Raw genomic sequence first — 26,878 nt, forward strand, 5'->3', positions numbered from 1 at the left:
CAGTAGCGGCTCCAGGATGGTGAGCGCCGCTGCCCCCCAGCCCCGGCCTGTCGCCCCCGGCCCGCGCCCCAGCCCCGGGGCCGGACGCCCCCCTAGGCCGCGCACACTCACCTAGGACCCGGCCGGGATGCCGAGGTACGGGGCCGCGGGCCCGGCGGGGGCAGGCACGGGAGCGCGCGGGCGGGCCGGGGTCAGGGGGTGGTGACCGTTCGTTCGGTCGGGGTGTCCGGAGCTTTGTCCGCGGGCGCGGGGCAGTGCGAGGGCCGGAGAGGGCGGGGGCTGCGGGGCGCGGGGTTCAGCGAGGCGGGGGTCGAAGGGCAAGGCCAGCGAGAGACCCCAGCGGGTGCATGGGAGCCGAGGGTCACTTCCCGGGGGGAGGGGGCGGGCAGAGAAGGGGCTCTCCTCTCCGCCGCCGATGGGCACCCTCTTCGCCGCCCCCTTTGGTGCGGAGGCTGCAGCAATAGCGAGCAGCAGGCTCTGGGGGGAGCCTGCGGGATTGGGGGTGGGGAACCAGAATTTGCGGGTTCGGGTCCCAGAAGGATCCAGTGTCCGGGGCCCGAGGGCCGGCCCGAGGCCCCTCCCACTCCGTCAGGTCTTTGTCCAGCGGCCCCTGTGTGTGAGGGAGGGGGGTGGGGACTGGGTTCCAGGCCCGGAGATTCCCCAGCATCGTGACGGGGCAGTGACAGGAGACTGAGGCCACTTCGGGCCCTGCGGGTCCTGCGTCCCTCACGCCCAACCCCTGCCTTTCTTCTCTTCTGGCCCGGGAGAGCATAGCCCCCATCTCAGAGTCAGGGTGTTGCAGGAAGCAACTTACCTTCACCCGTGCGCTACAGGCTGCGAGGGTGACCCTCTGAGCTCCCGGCCCTCTCTCCCGAGAGCCCTTTAAACTTCCCCACTCCAAGAGCCCTCTCTTGGTCTGTCTACACAGAGATTCCCTTGCTAAGGAACCCGCTCGACAGAGGGTCCTCCGCTAGGGTTGGGCACACAGTAGGTGCTCAGCAAATGTAGGCCCCCTTCTCGGCCCCTGGGCGGAGGAGGCCTGGGAAGGGGTCTGCGCGGGGGCGAGTGTAAGTGGCCTGGAGTCTGCGTCCAGAGGCAGCCAGGAGCCCAGAGCGCAGCGGTGGGTGGACGGGTGGGTGGGCTGTTAAAGGGACGGTCACTAAATCAGGATTAGGCCGTGGGGCTGTCAGGCTGCCAGGCCCTGTCTCCATGGATACCTAATTTGGAGGAGAATAGAGGACGGAAGAATGTTTGTGTTGTCGTCCGCGCGGGCTGCTGCGGCTGAGCGGACTCCAGCCCTCGGCCAGGCAGCGAGGAATGGGGATCCGTTTCGAAGCCCACTCTGGGCTTCCGCGGGGCGGGAGAACTTCTCGGTTCTCGGGGCCCGGAGCCTTCCCTGTGGAGTCGCTGGAGTGGTCCAGGTGATGCAGTGGTCCAAAGAACTCTGACCCTGCACAGAGGAGCCCCAGACCCTTCCAGAGTCCAACCTGAACGCCTGTGCATCGTCCTGGAAGCGGCCGGGCTGGGGTTCCTCAGAGCCCCCATCCCGGAGCTCCTAGCCGGGAGCAAGCCCCGTCCTCCGCTGCGCTGTGACCCCGGAGGACGGACGCGCTGCGCGGCTCGTGGCTGAGCGCCGCGGGGACCCAGCCGCACGCCGGTACCCGGCGGCCGCCGGAGCGGCGGGGCAGGGGGCGGGACGGGACTTACTGGGGTGGGCGAGAAAGGGGCGGGGCCTACCGGCCAGCTTCGCTCCACCGGGTGACAGGCCTCGTAAATCCCCCTCTCCCATATTTAACGCCATTTCATTTATTTCCACTTGATTCCACTGGTGTCCTCAGCAACCACCCCTGTAAGGAGCGACCCTCGTGCCTTCCCTGTAATATCTTCTCGAGGAAAGCCCTCTTGCGCCAAAGGGAATTAGCTCTGTGGGGCAGCGGAGTTGCTCCGGGGGAGGCCCAATAACCCCCACTTTTCAGGGGGACCCCCGTTCTCCTCAGGAGAAGAAGAGGAGGGCTGAGAGACACAGGGATGAGTTTGACCTCCGAGGGCCTGCGGGATTTTCGGGCTGTGGTGTAAGGGTGGGCTGGGCTGGGCTGAGGATCCCATGAGTGGACAATTCCACTGCGCCGACTGGAGCGGGGCAGGAGAGGGACCAGACCGGAGTGTGTTGTTCTCAGAGCCCTTTCCTGCCTTCCTCCTGGTCATCCATGGCCACAGCTTTTTATGGAGCAAGAATCCCCTCCCCTCCCCTCCCCTCCCCTGCCTGGGCTGCAGCTTTATTGCTGAGACCTCAGACTCTCTCCACGCAATTTCACGCCTCTCTGCCTTTGCTCTGGCTGTTCCCTCAGCCAAATGCTTTCCCATTGTCCCTGTCTCTCCACAACCTCCTCATTCTTCAGGGCCCGACTCGGATGCCACACTTCCTCCATATACCCTCTCCAGAGCCCGCAGCTCTTGTCGCTTGCTCCTCCCTACATGTTCTCCTAACCCTGCACCTGTGCCTCCTGTCAGCCTCTGAGGCTGAGTCCACACTAGGCTCTTCCTCCTGGAGGACAGGGGTGGAGCATATACTTCCCCGCGCCCCGTCCCCACTGGGGACGCCTGGCACCTTGTGGGTGCTCCATAGATATTTGTTGGCTGAATAAAAGGGGTTTTGTAAGGGCAGCCTGCAAAGCATGGCATCTGGACACTTCCAGGCAAATAACTCTGTGCTCCTGGGTGGGTGGAGACCCCTGGGTGGGTCTCTTCCTCCTCCTCATTTGCTGACCCTCCCCCATCCCCAAGTCCGGGGAGGACTTTGCCCCTTCCTTTCCCCACAGACCAGCATTCTTTCCCTGCCATTATCATCCTGTTAAACAGAGAGGCCAGTCAGGATCCATATGGATCACATTAACAATTGCTTATTATCTGGGCCAAGACTGCCCCCACTCTCCACCCCCAGCTCCTACTGCTGCAGTTGGTGGACCCTTAGGAGCCCAGCCTTCCCGCCTCCCCCTCCCCCCACCTCGGTCAGCCAGGGATCGCAGGGCTGGTCTCCCTTGCTCTCCCTATGCCTTCTAGCAGAAGTTTGCTTCTTCTTGACTTGGCTGGCAGCTAATGACTCCTCTACCCGATTTAATGAAAACCAGGTTCTTTGCGGGAGCATGGCTCAGTGAGGTTCCAGGGCCGCTGTGGAGAGAGGTGGACCTGAGGCCGGGTACACCTGTGGTCCACAACACCGAGAGCCTCTGCCTTCCCGTGGTCAGAGGCTGTGGGCTGGGGTAAGCCCCACTAGGCCGACCATGGGGTATACTGGTGCCTTCTGCCATCTCAGCCCTGGGCTGGACCTGCTCCCTTTTTGGAGCTGGCAGGCTAGTGAGGAAGATCAAGGCAGGAGAGAGCCTCCAAGGCTATGTGGGTCCCAAGCCTTATGCTGCAGTCAAAGAAGCAAGAAATCTTAGAGTTTTCCAGAGTGGCTACTGAGGTTGGCCTTGAAGGATGAGGAGTGGGGTTTATGTTTAAATGCATGTAGCCCAAGAATACTAGGAATGGGAGGGGTCTTCAAGATTACCCAGTCCTGGGTCCATAACTTTTTTTTGATTTACAGACCCCTCAAAAGCCATCCCCAGAAAAATGCACTTCCATCACTCAATACTAGACTTCGCCTTCTGCTTTAGAGGGTTCTTGGACCCCGTGACACCCATGGGAAACCTACATCAAGAAACCCTCACCCCAATCCAGACCCCCCTGAAGTGCTGAGAGCAGAGTGGGGCCTGAAGCCCAGCACTCCTGCCCTCCACTTGGTGCTGTCTCCATGGAAGGTTGACAGGATGAGCCAAGAGACCAGGGGTATCGGACGGAGCTGCTGGGCCAGGCTTTGAGTGGGAAAGGTTCGCACTGCCTGGGTCGAGGTATGGGCTAGTCACCTCTGAATGTGTCACCTGGAGAGAGGAGGTCCAGGGGTTGTTTTGTTTTAGGACCCACTCATCCCCAGGAACAAGGATGAGTGGCAAGAGAGTCTAGCTCTTTTCTGAGCACTCTCTTAAGCGACTTGATGGATCATAGGTAATATTTACTTACATAGTGCTTATTAAATATTCTATATCTCATCTGAGAAATGGGACTAATCATGGTGCCCTCCTCATAAACATTATCGTGAGGATTAAATGAGGCAGGAGCCGGAAGCCCTGAGTCCCAGTCTTGAAGGACTGTGGGCCTGTGAGGGCCTGGTCAGAAATGCAGGGGACAATGCTCAGGGCTATACAGATCTTCCTTAACTTACGATGGGGTTATGTCCTGATAAAACCATCGTAAGTTAAAATTATTGTAAGTCAAAAACACATTTAATACACCTAGCCTACTGAACATCATAGCTTAGCCTAGCCTACCTTACAGGTGACCAGAAAACTTCCATTAGCTTACAGTTGGGCAAAATCATCAAACACAAAGCGTATTTTATAATGAAGTGTTCAAAATCTCATGTAAGTTATTGAAGACTGTACCGAAAGTGAAAAACAGAATGGTTTAATGGGTGCAAAATGGTTGTTTTGTATCAGTTGTTTACCCTCGTGATGGCATGGCTGACTGGGAGCTGCGGCTCACTGCCACTGCCCAGCATCACAAGAGAGGATCCTACTGCATATTGATCGCTAGCCTGGGAAAAGATCAACATTCACAATTCAAAGTACGGTTTCTACTGAATGCGTATCGCACCATTGTAAAGTCAAAAAGTTGTAAGTCAGGGCTTCCCTGGTGGCGCAGTGGTTGAGAGTCTGCCTGCTAATGCGGGGGACACGGGTTTGAGCCCTGGTCTGGGAGGATCCCGCATGCCGCGGAGCAACTAGGCCCGTGAGCCACAGCTACTGAGCCTGCGCGTCTGGAGCCTGTGCTCCACAACAAGAGAGGCCGCGATAGTGAGAGGCCCGTGCACCGCGATGAAGAGTGGCCCCCACTTGCCACAACTGGAGAAAGCCCTTGCACAGAAACGAAGACCCAACACAGCCAAAAATAAATAAAAAAAAAAAAAAAAAAAAAAAAGTTGTAAGTCAAACCATCGTGAGTTGGGACCGTCTCTGATTGCTGTTGATGTTGACATATTCCTGCTTGGGCCAGCCAAGGAGAAGGGATTGCAGTGGGAGCCATCCAGGTGCCTGGCTCTCTTTTCCTTTAGTACGGAGGCGTGGACAGTCAGCCTTTGCAATTCACCTTGGGGACTGGTGGTGGGGTGGGGTGTTCTCAGTGAATGGTAGCGTTAGGCAGTGGCCTCGGACCAACCTCCGTAGGCCCCAATCCCAATTTATGATGACCAATCATGCGCCCTACCCGAGGGGCCAAGCCCTGGGCTGCAATGACCCTGCCACTAATCAGGTCTAACTGCCCTGGACAAGTCACATACTCTGTTTGTGTCTCGATGTGTTCATCTGCAAAATGGGGGTAAGAACACTAGTGAGTGAGTTCATAGGTGATAGAGGTGTTGGTTTCACATAGTGTGTCCTTTGTCTCTGAAGTACATGCCTACCTCTGGTGACCCACTCGGTGATTCAGAACCCACTGCAGAGAACCAACTCCCAGCATAGGAGCAAGGAGAAAGAGGGGACATGTGTGTGAAAGTTCTGGCCCAGGGCAGGGCTTGCCCAGGCCATCTTTGAAGCTCTCTCCAAAGCAGATAGAGTCGGGGCAGGAGCGGGGCTCAGGAGGTAGGTGAGAGGGGAGCCAGCTTGGCTACCTCTGGAATCCGGGAGGTGGAAGCTGCCTCCCCCCTGCCTCCCCTCACTGCCTGGCAGATTCAGGCCACCTGATCCCCTGCCCAGTGCTGGAATTAATCAATCGGGGATGGATGGGAAGATGTGGCAAAGAGGCTGCATTTTGTTCTAACAAACCTGGGTCAAGCACCTGCTGGGTCCTGGCACTGTGCCAGGTCCTGGGCGTATCTCAGCCAGGTTCCAGACGGTGCCCAGCCAGGGCCGGGATTCCTGGGCCCCTGAGACTCCCCACACACTCCCCGGGCACCTACATACCAGCCCCTGAGTGGGGCTTTCCTGCCTCTGATCTTCCATAACAACCCTCGGCTTCCCATGTGGCCTGGAAGGAGCAGAGCGCATCCTTAGCCCTGGCGCTGTTTGCTTTGCTACAGGCACCCCCGTGAAGCACTGCTACACTCACCTCACACTCAGCAGGGCCCTGAGCCAGGCCCAGATACTTTACCTGGGCAGGCTTTCATCCAACAAGCATTATTTCTTAAATTTATTTATTTATTTATTTATTTTTGGCTGCGTTGGGTCTTCGTTTCTGTGCGAGGGCTTTCTCTAGTTGCAGCAAGCGGGGGCCACTCTTCATCGCGGTGCGCGGGCCTCTCACTATCGCGGCCTCTCTTGTTGCGGAGCACAGGCTCCACACGCGCAGGCTCAGTAGTTGTGGCTCACGGGCCCAGTCGCTCCGCGGCATGTGGGATCTTCCCACACCAGGGCTCGAACCCGTGTCCCCAGCATTGGCAGGCGGATTCTCAACCACTGCGCCACCAGGGAAGCCCCAACAACAAGCATTATTTCTGATGTGGTCCCACTTTCCAGGAGCTTACAAGACAGTCAAGGACCAGTGAATAGGCAAAAGGACAGGCTAAGCTTTCAGAACCGCTCTCCTTGTTTTCCCTGCGTAGGAGGGAGCCTCCGAAGGCGCTTGAGCTGGGGAGCGGTGGACAGGACCCAGGATGAGATGGAGAGGAGAGACTTGGGAAAAGACCACTTCCTTCACAGCAGGGCCTTGCATCTTCGGCAGAGTCCCGAGGAGACTTCTTTTTCCCGAGGGGGGCTGTTCATAGGTGACAGAGGCCCTAATTCGGGCTCTTCCTCTCCTCTCTGCAATTTTTCTGGGTCATCCCCACTTACATGTCTAATAGGCACTGCAAACCCAACAAGTCTAAAAACTGAACTCCTGACCACCCCACCCCGATGAGGCAGCTCCATCTTTTTTTTTTTTTCACAGTTTAATTTATGCATTTATTAGCTAATATTAATGCAGCAGAGGAGACAAAAGCTCACAAACACTCCACACATTTCACAAGACACATTGCAGGAAAAAAAAGTGACTAAGGATCAATAGTATCCTAGGGTCTTGGTGGACGCATTCCTGGGGGAGGTGGACCTCTTATTCCTGGTGGAGGGGGTCTCATTCCTGGAGGGGGCATGCCTATTGGCGTCCCTCGAGTAGGAGAGCTCCATCTTTTTGACAGTGGGAATTAGGAAACTGGGAGAGTCCACCTGCTGCTGACTGGCCTGTTGGGCCCTTGGATGCTTGAGAGTCTGGGGTGTTTTTTCTTCTTTCCAGGCCAGTGGGGAAAGAAAACTGGCGAGATTCGGGTTATACTGCAAAAAGACACCTCCCCCTGCCTCATGTTCTTCCACATCTACCCGGTCTACCTGGAGGTTTCTGTTGGGGCAGAGGGGCTCCAGGGGGGACTTTGGCCACCAGGGGGGATCGCCCCTCCCACCCAGCTCCTCAGAGAGACAGCGGTCATTGGTGGCCAGATGCTAACCCCTCTAGGAAGGGGCTCCTTTTCCAGGTGACCTGTGTTCTATGTGGGATGGCCATTCTCCTGTCGCCATCTTCCATACTGTAGCCCTCTCAGGTCAGAGTTTTGGGGTTTGAGCCCCTTATTGGGAAAGATGGAGCTGCCTCATCGGGGTGGGGTGGTCAGGAGTTCAGTTTTTAGACTTGTTGGGTTTGCAGTGCCTATTAGACATGTAAGTGGGGATGACCCAGAAAAATTGCAGAGAGGAGAGGAAGAGCCCATCAACCTGCCCAAGAGTGCCCCTCCCTGTAGACAGCCTCTCGTGTTGAATGCCTCTACTGATGGGGAGCTTATCACTTCCAGAGACAACCTACATGTTCTCAGACAGCTAACATTAAGCCAAAAATCTTTCATGGCAGATTCGCCTCATTCGAGGATGGGGTCGGGGGGAGCCAAGGGCCTGCACAGAGCTGCCACCCAGCACCGTGTTCTAGCTTGGTGACTTCGACAAGTTAACTATGCCTCAGTTTCCTCCTCTGTAACATGGGAGTAACAGTCATACTTCCTTCCTGGGGTTATTGTGAGGATTACATGAGCTCATGTGCTTACAGCAGTGCTTGGCACACGTGCTGGGGTCCCAGACCGGAGCAGACAGGAGTTGCTGTGGTTGTTTGGTTTTGGCCTAGCACCATCCCCCCCGATTTCTCTTTCGTTCCTGTGGCCCCGCAGGTGTAGGGGGCCACCCCCTCGAGGACAGCCCTGCCCACTCACGCCCAGGTAGACCGGCCAGGCTGCATAGCTGGAGTTACTCAGCTCGGCTCCCCCAGGGCTGGGAAGGGAGTAGGAGGGGGCAGAGGCAGCTGCTGGGGAAGCCTGGGTAGGCTGCCTGGGCCTGCTGCCTTACCTCTGCTCTGCTCTGGCCCTGTGCGGGGTGTCTCTCACACACCCCTATGCACGGGGAGTGGGGTATATTTGGGGCCTGGGAACATAGGATCACACAGACTTTAAAGCTTAAGCCTTTTGGAGATCACGTGCCACCCAAACTGACTCAAGTCAACCTTGGATCCTAAGCTTGGCTGGGGGGAAGGGGGTGGAGTCTGAGAGGGGGCCTTTGTCTCTTGGGCTAAACACCCGTGATCCGTGATCCCGGAGGAGCTCATGAATAGAGTTGTATTCCAATGTTATTAATTCCCTTTGTAGCCCCGTGTATTGAATATTTTAAGAATTCTACCCCCTCCCCAGGTTTATTAAGGTATAATTGACAAAGTAGTCCCATGTATTATTTGTTTCTTAATTGAGGTATAATTGACATATAACATTAGTTTCAGGTGTACAACATAATGATTTGATTTTCGTATATAGTATGAAATGGTCACCACAATAAGTCTAGCTAACATCTGTCACGATATATAGTTACACCTTTTTTTTCTCTTGTGTATTTTTATCTTAGGCACTGACAAATACTTTTGAGAACAGGCCACAGGTTTACTAGATTGCACAAGGGGCCTACGACTGAACACTGGTCAAGAGCCCTGACCTCTTCCCCCTCCCACAGCCATGCAGGGCCAAGTCCCAAGGGACGAGGGGCCCCAGATGCAGATCCACGAGGAGACAGGCACTGGGAGGGTCTCACCCAGCCCCGGGGAGCAGGCCAGTAACCCCAGTGACCACAGCCTCCTCCACCAGTGCCCGCTGCTGTCCCCACTCTGTGTTGAGAAGCCGAGTGCTCCCCAAGATTCCCAGGGACAGGAAAAGTGTGGCTCGGGAGGAAGTTGGGTCTGGCACAGCGGGTTCTCAAGAGGGACCTGAAGGGGCATGTGACATTATCTGGGCATTTTCTAAGTTGGACAGAGGGCAGAGAGGGGACAGGGCCCTGGGGCTCCTCCTTCTATTGGCAGAGGAGGAGTGGGTGAGAGGTGCTCCAGGACACAGGGCAGCAGGGCCAGGGGTCAGGCAGGACGTCCAGGGAAGCCGTGGGCTTCAGCCGTGGAGCTCAGTTCTCAGTTCCCCCCACGGTCCCACCCAGCAGTCGAGAGGGGCAGGACCGAGGCCTTACACTGCAGGGTGATGCCTCCGCTCTGGGCCCCAGCTTGGAAAATGCCCTTCTCTTCTAGGGGTCTCTCGAGCGCATTGGATCCTTTTGGCGCCAGAGAGTCTCCCCAACCCCGCCTTTTTCAGGCTGAAGTGCCTGGCCAGGCCTCTTGGGAGCCAAGTCAGAGCCAGGCCTGGTGTCTTGCCCCAACCCCTGGCTCCCTCCAGCCATTCTTGAGAGTACCACCCTTCCTTCACTGCCCTCATGCCAGCCTGGGGGCATGCTGGGACATGCTGGTTCCCCCATTTCACGCCGGAGGAAACAGAGAGGTTGAGACACTTGCCCCACATCTCAGAGGCTGACCCACTCCCTGCATCATCTGAGCCCTAGGAAGGAGGTGGGACTGTGACCTCCAGATGGACCCCTGGGCTTGCCAGGTGGGCTCAGAGACCCCCAGCCCCAGGTCAGTCTTCAGACACCTGCCTAACTGAAGTCACCAGTGAGTCCAGGCTGCATTTGAGGGTCCCTGGGAGCAGCCAGTGAAGGTGAGGAAAGGAGGAAGAAGGGAAGGAGTGTGTCCTGCTGTCCAATGGGCTCGCACCATAAACCCCTCCTAGCAGTCTGTTGGGGGGACTCAATGACGTCATGGAGATCGAGCTCTGGGCCCAGGAGGCAATGGCCTCTGGGATATAGCAGCCTGACCCACCAAGCCCTCCGGAAACCATGGACATAGGGTGAGCCCTCCCTCCCTTTCTGTCCTGTCCCAGGGCCCAGCAGTTAAAGCCCCCACTGACCTGCTCCAACACAGCTCAGGTAGTGAGAAGAGGGCATAGTAGGGTGGGCTGTGCTGCCCTTAATGCAGTTACCAGCCCCGAAGACTCGCTTTACTTGGCCTTGATGAAAATTCTACTTGCTCATTAGGGCCACTCTCAAGCAGGCATGGAGAGAAGCCAATCAGCTTTGCTAACCTTCATTGAGGGCCGAGTGGCTGATAGCCCAGAATCTCCCGGAGCTGTAGGTAGTTTAAAAGAGGATGCCTGTTAACCAGAGTGGTTTTCTGTTACTGAAATTTCAGGCAGCCTAAATAAAGCAAACAAAATCGAGATAGGTGGAGACAAATTGAGTTTTCTTTGGGGGAAGGGGTAAGGGTGATAACTAGGCCAGTTCTCCCTACCTGCTGTCTCCAGGGAGATAGATGAGTTGGGGATAGGAAACCCGTATTCCTTGCCCTGTGTTTCTGGATATCTTCCCAGCCTGCGGAAGGGGTGAGATTGTGAGGCTGGAAGGAAAGGGCTTAGAGCATCTGCCAGCAGCTACAGCCACCAGGATGAGGGTCAAGAGAAAACATGGAGGGGCTGTCGGAAAGAAGGGAGTGGGCAGGAGAGTAGGGCTTCAGAGCTGGCAAAGTGATTAGCAGCTCTGATGAGGCTGAAGTCAGCCCCGGCAGCCCCAGGGCAGCACAGGAGAGAAAAAGAGCTGTCATTCATAGAGGGCAGACCTGATGAGTCCCACCAAAGGCAGCCAGATCACAGTGGGTACAGGCAGGTCCCCAAGCCCTGGGAATGGATGTGCCTCATGGGGATTGGGGATGGGACTGAGTCTGCAGATAAAACATTGGCTGCCTGTGTCCTGGGTCTGGTACCCCAGCACCTTCTGCAAGAGAGGGGAAAGCCCAGGAGCCATGCCCAAGTTCCTAGGGGAGTAGATGGGCCGTTTGATCAGTGAGTGTGTAAATTGGGATTTTATGGATCGCTTATTCACTGCTGGAGCTGGGGCCCCCAAATTCCTCTGTGCCCCAGAATGCTTAATTTAGTCCTGAGCTTTCCTCTGGGAGAGGAGGGAGGACAGCTCCCCACAGGCCCCCCTCCCCTCCCGCTGTGTCTCCTCCCAAGGCCCCAGGCTTTGTCATTGCAGGTTGAGCGGTTCAAATGTGCTAATACACTCCCTGGGGGCCGCTGGGCAGTGGGACTTACCCTTCCGTGCTGTGATTGGCTAGAAAGACCATGGGAGGGAGTTCATGGCAGCAGCTGGGAGTGTGTGTGTGTGTGTGTGTGCGCACGCGCGAGCGCGCACACGTGCTGTGCGCCTGTTTGGGGGGGTGGTTTGAGGGAGGCTGTCCATCCTGCTCAGGCCACTGGGCAGAGACAAAGGATCTTCATCTAGCCCGCAACGAGGATTAAGTCCAGAATAAGCCACGTCCCTACCTGGTCAAGCTGGTTAGGGAGCCCACCTGTCCATCTTTACATCCTCTTATTACCTCTTGACGTGGTGGGACTTATTCAATGTGCGCTGAATGGATGGATGGATGAGTGACCACATGACTGACTGCATTTTTAACTGGGGTTGTGTCTGCTGGAATAATCCAGCATCTACAGATTCCTAAATCTCCCCCTAAGATTCCTAAGTACCCCCCCCCTTCTCTCACTGCTGACACAAGGGCGGGCATGAAGGACTGGCCAGGCCTCAGGGGACACAGCTGTGACCCCCAGACTCTGTTGCACTGGAGAGTGCTTTCACAGTGGTCACGTTTTTCCCTGCCGGCCCCCATCTGTCCATGGGATTTGATGAGGATGAGGATGGTAGACGAGGGGGGATGGGTGTTGAGCAGCTGACGGGGGAGGGAAGGAAGCACAGCCTGAAGGGCCAGATGACAAACTGCCCTGTCCTACTGTCCTCTCCTCTTCAGCCTGCCCCTCCTCTGCTGGTGGCAGGCGGGACAGGCTGGGCTGGCGGGGAGTGGTGCGTTCAGCTCGTCTGCCCTCCCTCCCTGGCTCCTGGGGAAGCTGGAGTCCTGAGGAATGGAATCCGAGTCCTAGGGATGTCTTACCTGGAGACCCTAAGAAATGAGACCCCATTCAAGTTCAAGAGAAAGCGGCGGAGGCTCCAGCTGCAGTGGGAGGCACCCCGGCTGCAGAAGCAAGTCCTGGCTGGGATGAGAGCAGCACCGTGCCATGGAACTTTCTGCAGTGATAGGGGTGCTCTGTGTCCGCGCTGACCATGCAGGTGCCACTACCCCATGTGACTAGTGAGAGCTTGGAGTGTGGCTAGTGCTGTCGAGGAAATTCCTTTAATTGAATTTCACTTTAATCATGCATTTTTTATTTTTAAATAATTAATAAGTAATTATAAGTGATTTAATTTTAAATAATTAGTACCTTTTAATGAATTTAAATAGCTCCCTGTGGCTAGCAGCTGCGATGTGGGCAGCACAGGATTAGAGGCTGTGTTCAGAGGTGGAAGCCAGGCTCTTGGGTGCAGATCCCTTCCTGCCTGTGTGACCTTAGACGGGGTTCTTCGCAGCGTGCGGTGCCCCCTCCCCGGTCTGTCAGAGCACCCCAGCCCCAATGCGGGTGGGTGACTGAGCGGCCCTTAAGAGGTCCTGGCCGGTGAGGGGGCCCAATACCCAGGGACAGACCAACAGCCCAGGGTGGGAAAGGAGTGGCTGTATAGAGCTCTAGACTTTGAAGCATCTTAGAACTTCCTTGGGGGTGTCAGTCCTAGAAGGCTTCCTGGAAGAGGGGGTGGGGAGCAGGCTTGGGCTGGAGCTGTGCCTGAGAGCCTAGCCCTGAGGGGGCCCTGTGTTTGGCACCCAGGCACCTTGGCCAAGGCTGAGATACGGAGGGGCTGGCAGCATGGGCTGAGAATCTCAGCTTCCCCTCTTACTAGCTATTGTGACCTTGGGAGAATCACTCCCCCTCCTCTGAGCCTCCATTTCCTCTTCTGTAAAATGGGGAGAATATGTTTATCTAGCAGGGAAGTCGAGAGGATGAAACTGAATGGTAATTATTCAAGTTCTCTGCAAACACTAGAAGGCTGGGAGAAAGGGAAGGTTTATCCTCAAGGGTGCTCGGCCCCTGGCCTGGCCTCTCAAGACGACAACAGATGGTCACAGCTTGTCTGTGGCCCTGACCGCGGACACAAGCAGGGATTTCTGCACTCTCCCCTCCCCCCAGCGCGTGTGCACACACACAGCCCAGATGGGGGCTGCTTGGCCAGCCTCCTGCTGTTTGGCATTTGACATATGAGGAGTCCGGGGCCAGAGCACACCCCACGCCCCCTGCCACCCCCATCCCAGAGAGGAGCCAGACTGGCGGGGAGGCCTTACTACCTTGAGGAAGCAGGATCCCAAGGGCCCTGATCTCTTTACCATGTGTCCGGTGGCCTTTGATGGGAATTCCATTGCCCCTTTTGTCCTCTCCCAGAGGCCTGGCTGGGGGAAGAGAGGAGGAGGAAGATTTTTGGGGGAAAAAGAAAAAAAAAAAAAAGAACGCCAGGTGGGGTCCCTGGGAGGCTGGGTGTCCTTCAGCTCCAGCCAGATCAGGGCTGGGTATTTCCTCTGGTGTTCACAGACACGGATTCCCCTTCCAGGCAATCCCTCCCCATCCACTCCTGAAGTAATTCCCTGGCTTTGCCTCTTGCCACCCTCAACAGCTCATGTGGGCTCAAATTTAGTCACCTGGATTTTTTTCTTTATTTGGACACAGAAGCACTTTCAAGCCTCTTTGCTCATCCATCCATCCATCCATCCATCCACTCTACAGAGTCTATTAAGAACTTACTGTGCGCTAGGTACTGTCCTAGGTGCTTGGGATATGACAGTGAACAAAACCAAGTACCTGCTTTCATGTAAGTTTCCAGTGGGTACGAGAAGATAAAGCAACAAGTAGGTCAGATTATGATGAGTGCTACAGAGGACATCAGGTTGGGGGGCCAGGGTCTGATGAGGTGACAGTTGAGCAGAGGCCTGGAGTGAGTGAGGACGTGAGCCGTACAGAGATCTGGGGAAAGAGTGTCTCCGGCACAGAGTGCAGCAAGGCCAGGGCCGCTGAGGTGGGAGCAAAGCCAGTGTGCGGGGAGCAGTGAGGAAGCCAGTGTGACTGGAGGGGAGGCGCCAGGGGACAGTGGTGGGAGGGGAGGCCTGGAGGTGAGGGGAAGCAGATCGGTGGGATGAGGTCGGCTACTAGGAGGACCCTGGCTTTTATTCCCAGTGAGATAGGAGCCTCTGGAAGCTTCTGGGCAGAAGAATGACATGCTCAGACATGTTTTCAAAGGTCCTGTGGCTACTGCGTTGCGACTAGAGAGTGGGGGACAAGAGTGGACATGGGGAGGGGAGAGTGGGAGGCTGCTGCTGTCCTCTGGGTAAGAGATGTCGCCAGAGTGGTGAGAGGTGGCTGCAGTTTGGATAGATTTGGAAGCCGGGGCCAGTCTGATTTGCTGGTCTGAGGTGTGAAGGAGAGAAGTTAGAGGTGACCCCCAGGTTTCTGGCCTGAGCACCTAGAAGGGATGAGGCTGCCATTTCCTGAGGTGGGGAAGACCCAGGGTGGGAGTAGTGGGTGGTGGGTAGGTCGGGGGTGGGTGAGAAAGTCAGAAGTTTGATTTTTGGACATGTCAATTATGTCCATTAAACATTTAAGCGGGGAGGGGTCAGGAAGAAGGTTGACTATGCCAGTGGGGTGTGCATGGGGGGGAACTAGGCTGGAGAATCCTCAGTGTACAGCCGATGGTCAAGGCCGTGAGCCTGGATGGGGTCTCCAAGGAACTAATGTGGAGAGAAGGCTCCAAGGACTGAGCCCTGGGCTCAGCAAGGCTCAGAGGGGAGGGGTGAAAGGAGGGTCTGAAAGAGGTGGAGGAGGAGAGGGGGCGGGGCGCCCAGTGAAGAAGCTTCAGGAATGAGGGGGGATCGGCTGAGTCCAATGCCGCTGAGCTGAGGACTGGCCATCTGACTGACTGTCAGACTTAACAGCGCGCACGCAGACAGCTGGAACGCTGGGTGTGAAAGCCTGGATGGAGGGCGTTCGAGAGGGAATGGGAGGGGAGGAATCAGAACTTGTACTATAGGCATCTTTTAAACTCTTTCTTGCTTTTGTTTTGTTTTTTTATTTTGGTAAAAAGCAAGCAGAGTGCAATAGGATGTAGTTGGAAAGGGATCAAGAGATCCTCTTGAGCGCCCCCCCCCCCCCCGACTCCAAGATGGGAAAAGGAGCAGCATATTTGCGGGCTGATGAGGATAACCCAGTAGACGGGGAAACTGATCATGCAGGAGAGGGGAGACTTGAGGGAACACAGTCCCTGAGCACTGAAAGGGGTTGGGATCCAGGCGCAAGAGGAAGAACAGCCTGTGTTCTTATTGCTAGGAGGGACTTTCTCCAGCTCTCCCCAAAAGGCAAGGGGTCAGTTAGGGCTGGAGTGGCCAAGGAGGATGCATGAAGGAGGAAGGACCTGCCATGGGCCTTGAAAGATGGGAAAGAGCTAGTTGGCACAGGGAGAGCTTTCCAGTGAGTGGACTTGGGTGAGCAAAGCCCTGTAGGCTGGAATGAGCAGGGCTGTTTTCCAGGTTTCTTTTGGCTCCGACCATTCCCACCTCCTGGCATGTGACCCCTTCCTCATCTCCCTATGGCTCTCCCTTCCCCCTTCCCCAGCTCCAGTTCTCCATTTTTCCAGCCAAGGAGTGAGTTTAGGGACATGGAGGGGAGTGTTGAGATCTGCTAGGTGGACCCCTGCTCCCCTCCAGGGTCTGCTCCTCAATTTGTATCCTTGCCTTACCAGAGCCTGTGGAGGTGTGAAAACGCTGGCCAGAAGGAGGAGGCCCTCTTTCTGACCTTGGGCAAGCAGGACCTCCTCCCTGGGACTCAGTTTTATCATCTGTAAATACTATCTACTTAGGTGGGGTGTTGGGTGGTGAGTGATGACACGGATGTGCCAGCACTCCCTGCTCAGCTCGGCTGCGAACACACCCCAGTGCTTTCTGTCTGCAGAGACCCATTTTAGGTGCTGCTCTGATTCCCCACCGAAAATAGGCTCCACTGCCTCCCAACTGCCAGTATTAATTCTTTTCTTTTCTTTCTTGCTCTTTCATTCTTTGCTCCTCTTTCCTTCTCTTTCTTCCCTTCTTTCTTTTTCTTTCTCTCCATCCCTCTTCCTTTCCTTTCTTTTCTCTTCTCTTCTTTCCTATGACCATAACCACTTTCACCTTATCTTCCCTGTGAGATGGTAGAGTTGCAAGGAAGGGTTTGATCCAGTTTTGCCCCTGTGACAGCTGCTGCTCAGTGGCTGGCACTCTGAAGGTATACGAAAGTGTTTGCTGGCTGGACGGAAACAAGACAGTGAACCTGAAGAAAATGGGCTGCGGCCCTTGTGGCGCAGAGTTTTGTAGCTGCCTCTCTGGCCTCCTCTGGTTCATCCCCCACTTACTGAGCCCTACCCATGCTAGGCCCTGTGTCTAGGGCGGGGTGCTGGGGGTCCAGCTGTGCTGGGGGAACAGCTTCCTAGATAGTGGGTGCAAGGGCTCAGGCAGGTGACCTGTCCTGTCCTCCAGAGGCTCCCGGGTGCCCTCCCTCTCCTCTCCTCTTGCAGTAACTGGGGGTTGGCACGAGGGGGCAGGGCCCAGTGGATGGGGGAACAGTCCCCTTCAAGCTCTGCCAGGCAGCCAGAGACCCCCCGGGGCATCAGTTGTGAGCGGGAGACAAAAAGCCTGGGACAAAAGGCCTGTGGGAGCCGTGGTGAATAGATTAATGAGATTTCCATATGAGGCCCAACAACGGGATTCTCCACTCCAGCCCCTTTGTCCCAGGCTGAGATAATGGAGCCCGAGGAGCTGGCCCAGGAGGGTGACATCGGCCCTTCTCCACCCAGGCCTGGAGCCGCCACACAGCTGCCCCTCCTTCCTGCCCTGCCCCCAGCCCTGTGGGTCAGGGAATTCTGAACCAGAGAACTTCTGTGAGATGGGGAGGGCGTGTTAGGGGTCCCCTTAGGGAGTCGGAAGGGGGTGTTGACACGGCACGGTTGGGGTCCCTTCCCACCTCAGCCTGTATAAAACTCATTTAAAGGGTTCCTAGTGAGAGCAAGTTGGCTGTCCATCATCTACACCATCTCATTTGACAGCTGAAGAAAGTGAGGCTTGGAGAGGTTGGGTGTCTTGCCCGTGGTCACACAGGGACAGCTCAGGGTGTCTGCTGCCTCTAGATGTCAGAGTGAGGGTGGAGGGGTGTGTGAGGGAGAGACACTCTCCCCCTGCGTGTCCCCCTTTCTCTCACACTGCTTCACTTCCAACACCAGCCAGTTCTGGGACACCAGCTGGGTGTCCTACACATTTAACTCAATTCTGACACAATCTACCGGAGGTAACGGCAGCTCCCACCGGTTAAGGGCCCAGTCCTACAGGACTGCCCCCTTCAGATGCCAATCACGAGTCTGGGCTGTTACCTGTGCTTCTGACCAGTGGGATGTAAATCAGAGGTTCCCACAACCCCCTCCTCCAGTTAGATTAATTTGCTAGAGTTGCTCACGGAGCTCAAGAAACCAGTTTACTTACTAGATAATTGGTTTATTATAAAAGGATTTAAGTCAGGAACAGCTGGATGGAAGAGATGCATAAGGCAGGTATATGGGAAGATGCATGGAGCTTCCATGCCCTTTCCCAGCAGCCACCCTCCCAGCACCTCCACGTGTTCGCCAACCCAGAAGCTCTCCCAACCCCGTCCTCTGGGGTTTTTGTGGAGGCCTCCTACACAGCCAACAGCGATTAAGCCATTGGCCACTGGCGATGGAGCTCAATCTCCAGCCCCTCTCCTTTTCCTGGGAGGTGGGGTGGGGGGTGCTGAAAGTTCCAACCCTCTAATCATGGCTGCTTCCCCTTGCAACCAGCCTTCATCCTTAGGTTTCCTAGGAGCTTTCCAAAAATCACCTCATTAACATAAACTCAGGTGTGGTTGAAAGGGGCATGTTAGGAATCACAGGACACCAATTTCATCTTTATTGCTTTGAAGCTATTTCAGGAACTCGGACAAGAGACCAACTATTATAATGAAAGATGCTCCCGTCACTCTTATGCTTAGGAAATTCCAAGGGTTTGGGGAGCTGTGAGTCAGGAACAGTGGATGAAGACTAAATATTGGGCTGGCCAGGAAGTTCGTTTGGGCTTTTCTGTAAGATGTTACAGAAAAATCCGAACGAATTTTTTGGCCAACCCATATATATTTCTTATCGTAAATCACACTATCACAGCCTGTGTCAGACCTGATGCACGGAGTGTCCTGGGCCTGGTCCACGGGGATCGGAGAGGCCCACAAGGACTGATATCAGTGCATTGAGTGCCTTGGCCATTTGTAAAGGCCCAATCACTTCCCTCTTTGATCCTGGAAGACTTCCTACAAATGAGGGGAGGGTTTTATAGGATTCTTTCTTCCCCTTCCATCCAGCAATTCTTTCTGTTACTATTTATTGACCACCTATGAGTTTGAAGGAGTGCACTCTGTGTGTGGAGTCAAGTGGAGTTCCAGCCTCCAAGGGTCTGCAGAGAAAGAGCTGCTTCAGGAGCCTGACCTCCTTTGCTCCCCAAAGGGTACAGTTTCAAAAAGTGGCGTTTTCGCCACAGAGTCCCAGCCACCCCCAGCGAAGGCCACACACCCAAATAAGGAACTGTCTGCCCAGCCTAGGGGTGTGAGTGCTTATCAGATGGCAAGGTTGCGGAGGGGGGGTGGTGGTGGGGGGATGGGGAGTGGGGGGGGGATGGGGAGTGGGGGGGGAAGGGGCAGCTCTACTTGGGCTGTTTTGCAGTGAGAGGGCACATATTCTTCTGCGTGTGGGGCACAGTTAACTTGAGATCCCCCAGGGGGAGGTGCTTCCAACTGCAGGTTTGAAGGGTAAGCATACAGCACTTGAAGCATAGCCACATTCCCAGGTAAACACCGAAACACGTTTCCTTAGGGCCAAGGAAACGAGCCTTGGTGGAGGCTGTGTCATGGCCTCAGGCTCTTCTCTGGCTGTAAGTACCAAGAGCTAGACCAGGGAGATAGTACAGCCAAGAGGTCAGGGCCTGGGCCCTGTAGTTAGACTGCTGGGGTCTGAATCCTGCTCCCCTGGGTAACAGCTGTGTGACCTTAGGGATGTATTAATCTCTCTGTACCTCAGTCTCTTCATCTGCCAAATGGGGATGATGACAATAGTATTTCTCATTGGGCTGTTGTGAGGGCTACACAAGACAGTGCATAAAGCACAGAGAAGGGGCTGGCTCTGCCCCCAGTGGGGATAGAGAGGAAATGGCATAAGGACCAGTCTGTCATATCAGAGCTGGAACATTCTTCACATTCCCCCAACCCCAAGGGGAAGTGACTTGTTTGGATTCACTCAGCAAGGTTGGGCCACTGCTCAGGTTCCTAATTGTACCATTTATCATTCTACTTTATATCCGACGCTGGACTGTGTACTTATGTTATCTTTTTAAATCCTCATGGCCATTCTGCAAGGCATATGTTATGCCCTTTAACAGATGGAGAAATTGCGCTTCAGTGAGGTTAGGCAGCCTGCTCAGGCTCACGCCATAAGTGTTTGAGCCTGGATTCAAACCCAGGTCTCTCTGATTCAAAACCCATACCTTCCCCCGAGTCCCCCAGGCCTTCCGTCATGTGTAGCTCAGCTGACCTAGGGACTGCAGTGTGCCCTACGAACCTGGGAAGGAGCTGGGGTCCCTCTCCAGGGGAGATCCCTCCAGCTCGTGTGGGAGGCTGACTAGCAGCAGCTTGGGCGGGCCACAGGCAGGCCCCGCCCCCCTGTGTGAGAGGAGAGGGCTGTAACTGGCCTGAGGGTGAGGGCAGGGAGACAGCACGCTCTACCCTGCTATCACTGCAGGCAGAGAGTGATGCTTGAGGGAAGAATGAAGGAGAAGGGCAAGAGAGATGGGCTGGTAGTTAGTGGGGGACTTAGGGTAAAGGAAGTCTTTTTGAAAATGGGAAAGAATTAAGCTTGCTGTGGGGATGGAGCCAGGCCATGGTAGTGGGGAAGAATAGTTAATTAATGGGGCAAGGTCCCAGCCTGGGCCAGATGGGGTCATGGGTTGGGGTGGAGGGACCCTCAGGCCGCCTGGCCTGCAAAATGGATGCAGATGTAGATAAAGGTGAAAATAGAAGGCCAGAGGTGAGGGAGATGTGCCCCTGGCGAAAATGGAAGAGAACGGCCTGGAGCGGAAGGCCAGTATCTGAGGGGATTGAGGGTAGAGACAATCTCAAAGTGGGTGGGACGAGCTGCGGTGGACAAGGGCCCCTTTGGGCAGGGGCTAGGAGAGCCTGGAAGGGGCTGAGCCCGGAGCAGATGAGATAGACGGGTGTGCAGCTGGGAGGACAGGTTTGGAGGGCCAGAGGTAGTGGGTTCCTGGAGTCCACAATGGCTGAGGTGAAGTGGTTCAATGTGGCCCAGGGCCTGAGTGCTTGGTCTGGAGAGTGGGGACCTGAGCGAAGACGGCTGCAGGCTAGGGCAGGAGCTGGCTGAGAGGGGCAGGGAGGATACTGCATGACAGCGATGAGGAGGAACAGCGGATCTGGCAGTGGGTGAGGGAAATGTGTGTGAACAAGTCCAGACCCAGAGCTTTCCTTGCTGTGTCTATGTATGTCCTTCTGGGAGGGGCCACCCTTTCCCCCCAGCATGCCCAGTTTAATAAGTTCAGGGAAAGTGCTCTCATCAAGTTCAAATCTCTTTTCCCTATATTAAGGAGCCAAAGCTCCTTATCTATATTCACAGATAATAGTGAATTAAAAAAAAAACAGGTTTGGGGGCTACGTCATAACACAATTTTTGCACTTGTATGACTCTGATGTTACCACATATGACCCTGCAAGCAGAACCACTTGGGATTTCTGATATCCCAGGACATTACCTCTTTGACAATAGGTAAAGCCTCTGTTCTTTGGAGACCCCTCAGTAGGAGCTGCATATCTGCATCCCTCAGACCTCACCCTCAGTTCTGCTGTCTCTGCTCTGCTCTCTTGCCATTGGTGGCCAGGATCACCTCTCAGATGGATGCGAAACAAATCTAAGAACTCCTCTTTTAAAGATTTAGTATCCGTGGCTCATGCCTTCCCTAGGGCAGCGGGGATGAGAGTAAATAGTTTTATTTTCAAAGACTGTCCTCACCCACTGACATCACGTTACAGCCATAAGAGGTGATACAGTCAGGCTGCTGCAAGTAAGGGCAACTGTGGAGAGCCTGAGAAGCGGTCTGATTACTTTCAGCCTCTTCTTCTACCACTCCCCCCACATATACCCACTTGCAAGGCTCCAGGGACCCAACAGTTCTTGGTGCTCCCTCTAGGCTTACAGCATATGGTTATGTAGGTTGTGCACTGCTCAGGAGCCCTACTTCTAAAGGGGCACAGTTCACATCATAGACGTGCTAGATTTGTAGATTTATTATGATTTTCCAGAAGGTGGCAGTAAGGCATCTTGAAGGAGGAGAGAGGGCATATGACTATTCCAGCCCTGGCTTTCTCAACGCACTGTGCTCTGCATCTTTCAAGGGGCTGGAACCCTCCAGCCGGTCTGGTCAGTTTTGGTCTCTCACCCTTCAAGGTCCAGCAAAGATACCCATCCGTGGTGAGGCCTTCTCAACCAGGCATGGCACGTTCCCCCGAGCCCTAGAGCTCTTGGCACACACCTCTATTTTCCCACCTCATAAAGGATGTTGTCTGTCTCCTCCACCTGGTTGAACCATCATATTCACCTTTCAACCTGCCCCCATGCCCAGCACAGCTCTTAGTATGTGCTCAATAAAAAAACATTTTTTAAAAAATTTTATTTATTTATGGCTGCGTTGGGTCTTCGTTGCTGCGCGCAGGCTTTCTCTAGTTACGGCGGGTGGGGGCTGCTCTTCGTTGCGGTGCGTGGGCTTCTCATTGCAGTGGCTTCTCTTGTTGCGGAGCATGGCCTCTAGGGCACGCGGGCTTCAGTAGTTGTGGCTCGCAGGCTCTAGAGTGCAGGCTCAGTAGTTGTGGCTCGCAGGCTCTAGAGTGCAGGCTCAGTAGTTGTGACGCGCAGGCTTAGTTGCTCCGCGGCATGTGGGATCTTCCCGGACCAGGGCTCAAACCCATGTCCCCTGCATTGGTAGGCAGATTCTTAACCACTGTGCCACCAGGGAAGTCCCTCGATAAAATTTTGTTGAAGAAAGAATATTGGACCTGTAAGGTTAACTTGTCTTATCAAAAGCTTAGGTTTGAAAAATAATCATCAGCAAAAATCTTCTCTGGCATGTTATGGGCCCATTTAGTCTTTGAGATGTTATCCTCGGATCAGGCCAACCAATTGGAGCCATATGCCTGGAGAGTGCTGTTCCCCAGGCCTTGAATCCCTTTTACCAGTGTGGCCCACGCCTGGACTGGTGCTGAGGGACAGTGTACAAAACAGCCGTGTTAACACTTCTGCCGTGTTTACGGCACGGCCACTGAAGAGGCCACTTTTATTACATCTCACAGGTCGGCTTCCTGAGGTCCGTCAAAAAAAGTTCCATGATCTCTATGCCAGGAACATTTTTGCTTCTTTTGAGTATGATGGTGTTTTTTTTTTCACTTTGCAAGGTGAGTTATTTGATTCCTGGGAAGCTCAGAGACAAATTTGTGACCCACTTTCTATGATGTGCACTAACTTCGCACTGCTGTGAACTAACTTTGTCCCATCGTCTCTAGAAGACATATATGTCTTTTCTAAACAAACTTTTTGTACTGTGGTGTAACATTTTGTGAACGAGGCAGGTGGCAGCACCTGCTCTGGGCACCCAGTCGTCATGGGCAGAATTGGGTCTGGAACCCAGGTGCTCTAACTTCATCAGGTAGAGACTAAAAGAAACCAAGTGGAAAGGAAGTGAATGCTTCTGGGTCAGCCTCTGGGGTTTCCCAGGGACGATATGGTGCTGCCACTGACACTGGCATCCCTCACTTCAGGCCCAAAGGGAGCCCCTGGAGCCTCAGGGAAGGCTAAGGTGAACAGAGCACTTAGGACTATCAGACTGCGGGGCCACCGCTAGGCCAGGGGCCTTTACACAACCCCAGTGCCCCTGTAGTGCCTAGCACATGGTGGGTGTGCAGCAAATATCTGTTACTGAATGAGCCCCACCTGGGTTTGACTATTCCCAGGGCTGGGGGCGGGGGAAGGGAGGACTACCCATTGCCTGACCCTTCACTACAACAGGTCTAAAAGTAAAGACCATGTGTCCTAGAGGGCAGGGCTGGAGGGGCCAGGACAAAACAATAGTTGTTACCTAGAAGGTGAAGTTAGGGCCAAACATGTCATTTTCAGATCCATCTTGGATCTGCGGAAAGTATTTTCAGATAACTTTAATTGTGGGACATGAGGGACAAGTCAAATATGGTGTTTTTGGTGCCAGAAGACAGCCTGGGGAGGGTGGAACGGTGTGGGTGGATGCCGGAAAACCAGCCTGTCCCAAGCTAAGGTTTAAGAAGATCGGCCTGTGGCCGGCAGTCGACGGGTTCTCAGAGGCTCTGCAGGGTCTCACTAGACTCTCCTCTCTCTTGCCTGAAGCTCTGTCGAAGATGCACTGGACACCGGAACACGCCCAGCCCCTCAACCAGTGGCCAGAGCAGCACCTGGACGTCTCCTCCACCACCCCGTCGCCGGCCCACAAGTTGGAGTTGCCCCCCGGGGGTCGCCAGCGCTGCCACTATGCTTGGGCACACGACGACATCTCTGCCCTCACTGCCTCCAACCTCCTCAAGCGCTACGCAGAGAAGTACTCGGGGGTCCTGGACTCGCCTTACGAGCGCCCCACCCTGGGCGGCTACGGCGACGCCGCCTTCCTCAACGGCGCCAAGGGGGACCCCGAGCCCTGGCCGGGGTCGGAGACCCCCTACCCCTTGGCCTCGCTCCACGAGGGCCTCCCGGGAACCAAGTCGGGCACTGGGGGCGGCTCCGGGGGCCTCGGGGGTTCCCCGGTTTTAGCCGGTAACCTGCCTGAACCCCTCTACGCCGGCAACGCGTGCGGGGGCCCGTCGGCGGCGCCCGAGTACGCGGCGGGCTACGGCGGGGGATACCTGGCGCCCGGTTACTGTACGCAGACCGGCGCCGCGCTGCCCCCGCCGCCCCCGGCCGCGCTCCTGCAGCCCCCGCCCCCGCCGGGCTACGGCCCCTCTGGGCCTCTGTACAACTACCCAGCGGGGGGCTACGCCGCGCAGCCGGGCTATGGGACCCTCCCGCCGCCGCCCGCCCCGCCCCCGGCCCCCTACCTAACCTCGGGCTTGGCGGCGCCCACGCCCCTGCCCACGCCCGCCCCGTCCCGGCCACCGCCCTCCTCCTACGGCTTCCAGGGGGCCTCGGAGGCCGGGGTGTCGCTGAAGCGCAAGGCCGCCGACGAAGGCGCCGAGGGCCGCTACCGCAAGTACGCCTTCGAGCCCGCCAAGGCCCCGGCGGCCGACGGCGCCTCCTACCCCGCCGCGGACAACGGCGAGTGTCGGGGCAACGGGTTCCGGGCGAAGCCGCCGGGAGCGGCGGCGGAGGAGGCATCAGGCAAGTACGGTGGCGGCGTCCCCCTCAAGGTCCTGGGCTCCCCCGTCTACGGCCCGCAACTCGAGCCCTTTGAGAAGTTTCCGGAGCGATCCCCGGCGCCGGCTCCCCGCGGGGGCTTCGCGGTGCCGTCGGGGGAGCCTCCCAAAGGCGTGGACCCGGGGGCCCTGGAGCTGGTGACCAGCAAGATGGTGGACTGCGGGCCGCCGGTGCAGTGGGCGGACGTGGCGGGCCAGGGCGCGCTCAAGGCGGCGCTGGAGGAGGAGCTGGTGTGGCCCCTGCTGAGGCCGCCCGCCTACCCCGGCAGCCCGCGCCCGCCGCGGACCGTGCTGTTCTTTGGGCCTCGGGGCGCCGGCAAAGCGCTGCTAGGTCGCTGCCTCGCCACGCAGCTGGGCGCAACGCTGCTGCGCCTGCGCGGAGCCACGCTTGCCGCGCCGGGCTCTGCTGAAGGCGCGCGCCTCCTCCAGGCCGCCTTCGCGGCTGCGCGCTGCCGCCCGCCCGTCGTGCTCCTCATCAGCGAGCTGGACGCGCTGCTGTCGGCTCGGGAGGACGGCGCGACCGCCGCGGGCGCGCTGCAGGCGCCGCTCCTGGCCTGCCTGGACGGCGGCTGCGGCGCGGGAGCCGACGGCGTGCTGGTCGTGGGCACCACCTCGCGGCCCGCGGCCCTGGACGAGGCGACTCGCCGGCGCTTCGCTCTCCGCTTCTACGTGACGCTGCCCGACGGCCCGGCCCGCGGGCAGATCCTGCAGCGGGCGCTGGCCCAGCAGGGCTGCGCGCTGAGTGAGCGGGAGCTGGCGGCCCTGGTGCAGGGCACCCAGGGCTTCTCCGGGGGCGAGTTGGGGCAGCTGTGCCAGCAGGCGGCGGCCGGGGCGGGCCTCCCGGGGCTGCAGCGCCCCCTCTCCTACAAGGACTTGGAGGCGGCGCTGGCCAAGGTGGGCCCTAGGGCCTCGCCCAAGGAGCTGGACTCGTTCGTGGAGTGGGACAAAATGTACGGCTTCGGACACTGAAGGCGCTCCGTGAGGCCGCGGGGGCCGCCGCCCCCCTCCCCGCCCCTCTGTTCGGGAGGGACGTCTTTAACCCCACCGGGCTGGGGGGTGCGGAGTGAGGGATATGGGGTGGGGGAGAGAAGGGGGCTGCCGGTGGATGGTTTTTTTTCGTGGGAAGGAAGATGCTTCTGCTAGGCAGATAGATGCCGTATGCGCTGTGTACTCAGGTTTTTCCTATTTATTGTGGACGGGAAGCTCGCCATCTCCGCCCCGCGGACGGCCGGCCCGGGGCCGAAGGAACTCCTGCTCTCTCGCCACAATCCTTTTGTCTCCTTGCTCTCTGAATGGCTCCCTCCCCCTCCTCCACTTCCCCCTTTCTCTGCGTTCGCGTAGTTCTCTTTCCCCGTCGCTTTGTCACTGCGTTCGCGTAGTTTTCTTTCCCCGTCGCTTTGTCACTGACCATACCTCCCCCCCGCCTCGCCCCGCGCTGGCCCTGTTTCTCTTTTGCTCCTCCCTCCCCTGTCTTTCCATCTATCACCCTCTGTGCTTCTGTCTCCATCCCTTGCTCTCCAGCCTCTCTTGTCTCTTGGTCCCTCTCCCTGCCTTCTGTCCCTCACATTCAAAGACTGCAGTGTCCCTTTCAGGAGATATGGAGGTCTAGGGGCTGAAGAGGAGGGTAGGGAGTCCCCTCCCACCCCGTATCCCTCACCCAGCTGAAACCTTGGGTCTGTGGGAGTCAAGCAAAAAAAAAAAAAGAAAAAAGAAAAAACCACCCAAAGAAGGGTTTTTTGTTGTTGTTTGTTTTTGAGGGGGGAAATCCCAGAAATGTAGCTTGTTTAATATTTTAGGCCTCTTATTTTTGTAAGATGTGTAGAATTTGCTGTTTTTCTTTTTCTTTTGGCAACTCAGGAAGAAACTGACCTCAGAAAGAATGTTAGATTTTGGCTGCTCTCCTGTGTGTGTCCCCACCCACCCCTTCACCCCCAGGGAAGCAAGTTCTCCCAGAAGACTCAGAAAGTGAGACCTTTCTGAGTGGGGAAGGGGAGAGGAAGACCCAGAGGCCACACTTAAACCCCTGTGCTTCTTGGGACAGAA

The 26,878-nt window shown here is 56.3% G+C and overlaps 1 protein-coding gene across 1 annotated transcript; it reads left to right on the forward strand.

Moving 5' to 3' along the window:
* On the forward strand, window positions 1-25,871 carry FIGNL2 (fidgetin like 2). Its single transcript, XM_061205636.1, has 2 exons — window positions 1-135; window positions 23,820-25,871. Exon 2 carries the CDS (start codon window positions 23,831-23,833, stop codon window positions 25,802-25,804), a length of 1,974 nt encoding a protein of 657 aa, XP_061061619.1. The 5' UTR covers window positions 1-135; window positions 23,820-23,830; the 3' UTR covers window positions 25,805-25,871.
* The last annotated feature ends 1,007 nt before the right edge of the window (window positions 25,872-26,878 follow it).

Source organism: Eubalaena glacialis, chromosome 11, assembly GCF_028564815.1.
Source record: "Eubalaena glacialis isolate mEubGla1 chromosome 11, mEubGla1.1.hap2.+ XY, whole genome shotgun sequence".
NCBI classification, from domain to species: domain Eukaryota; kingdom Metazoa; phylum Chordata; class Mammalia; order Artiodactyla; family Balaenidae; genus Eubalaena; species Eubalaena glacialis.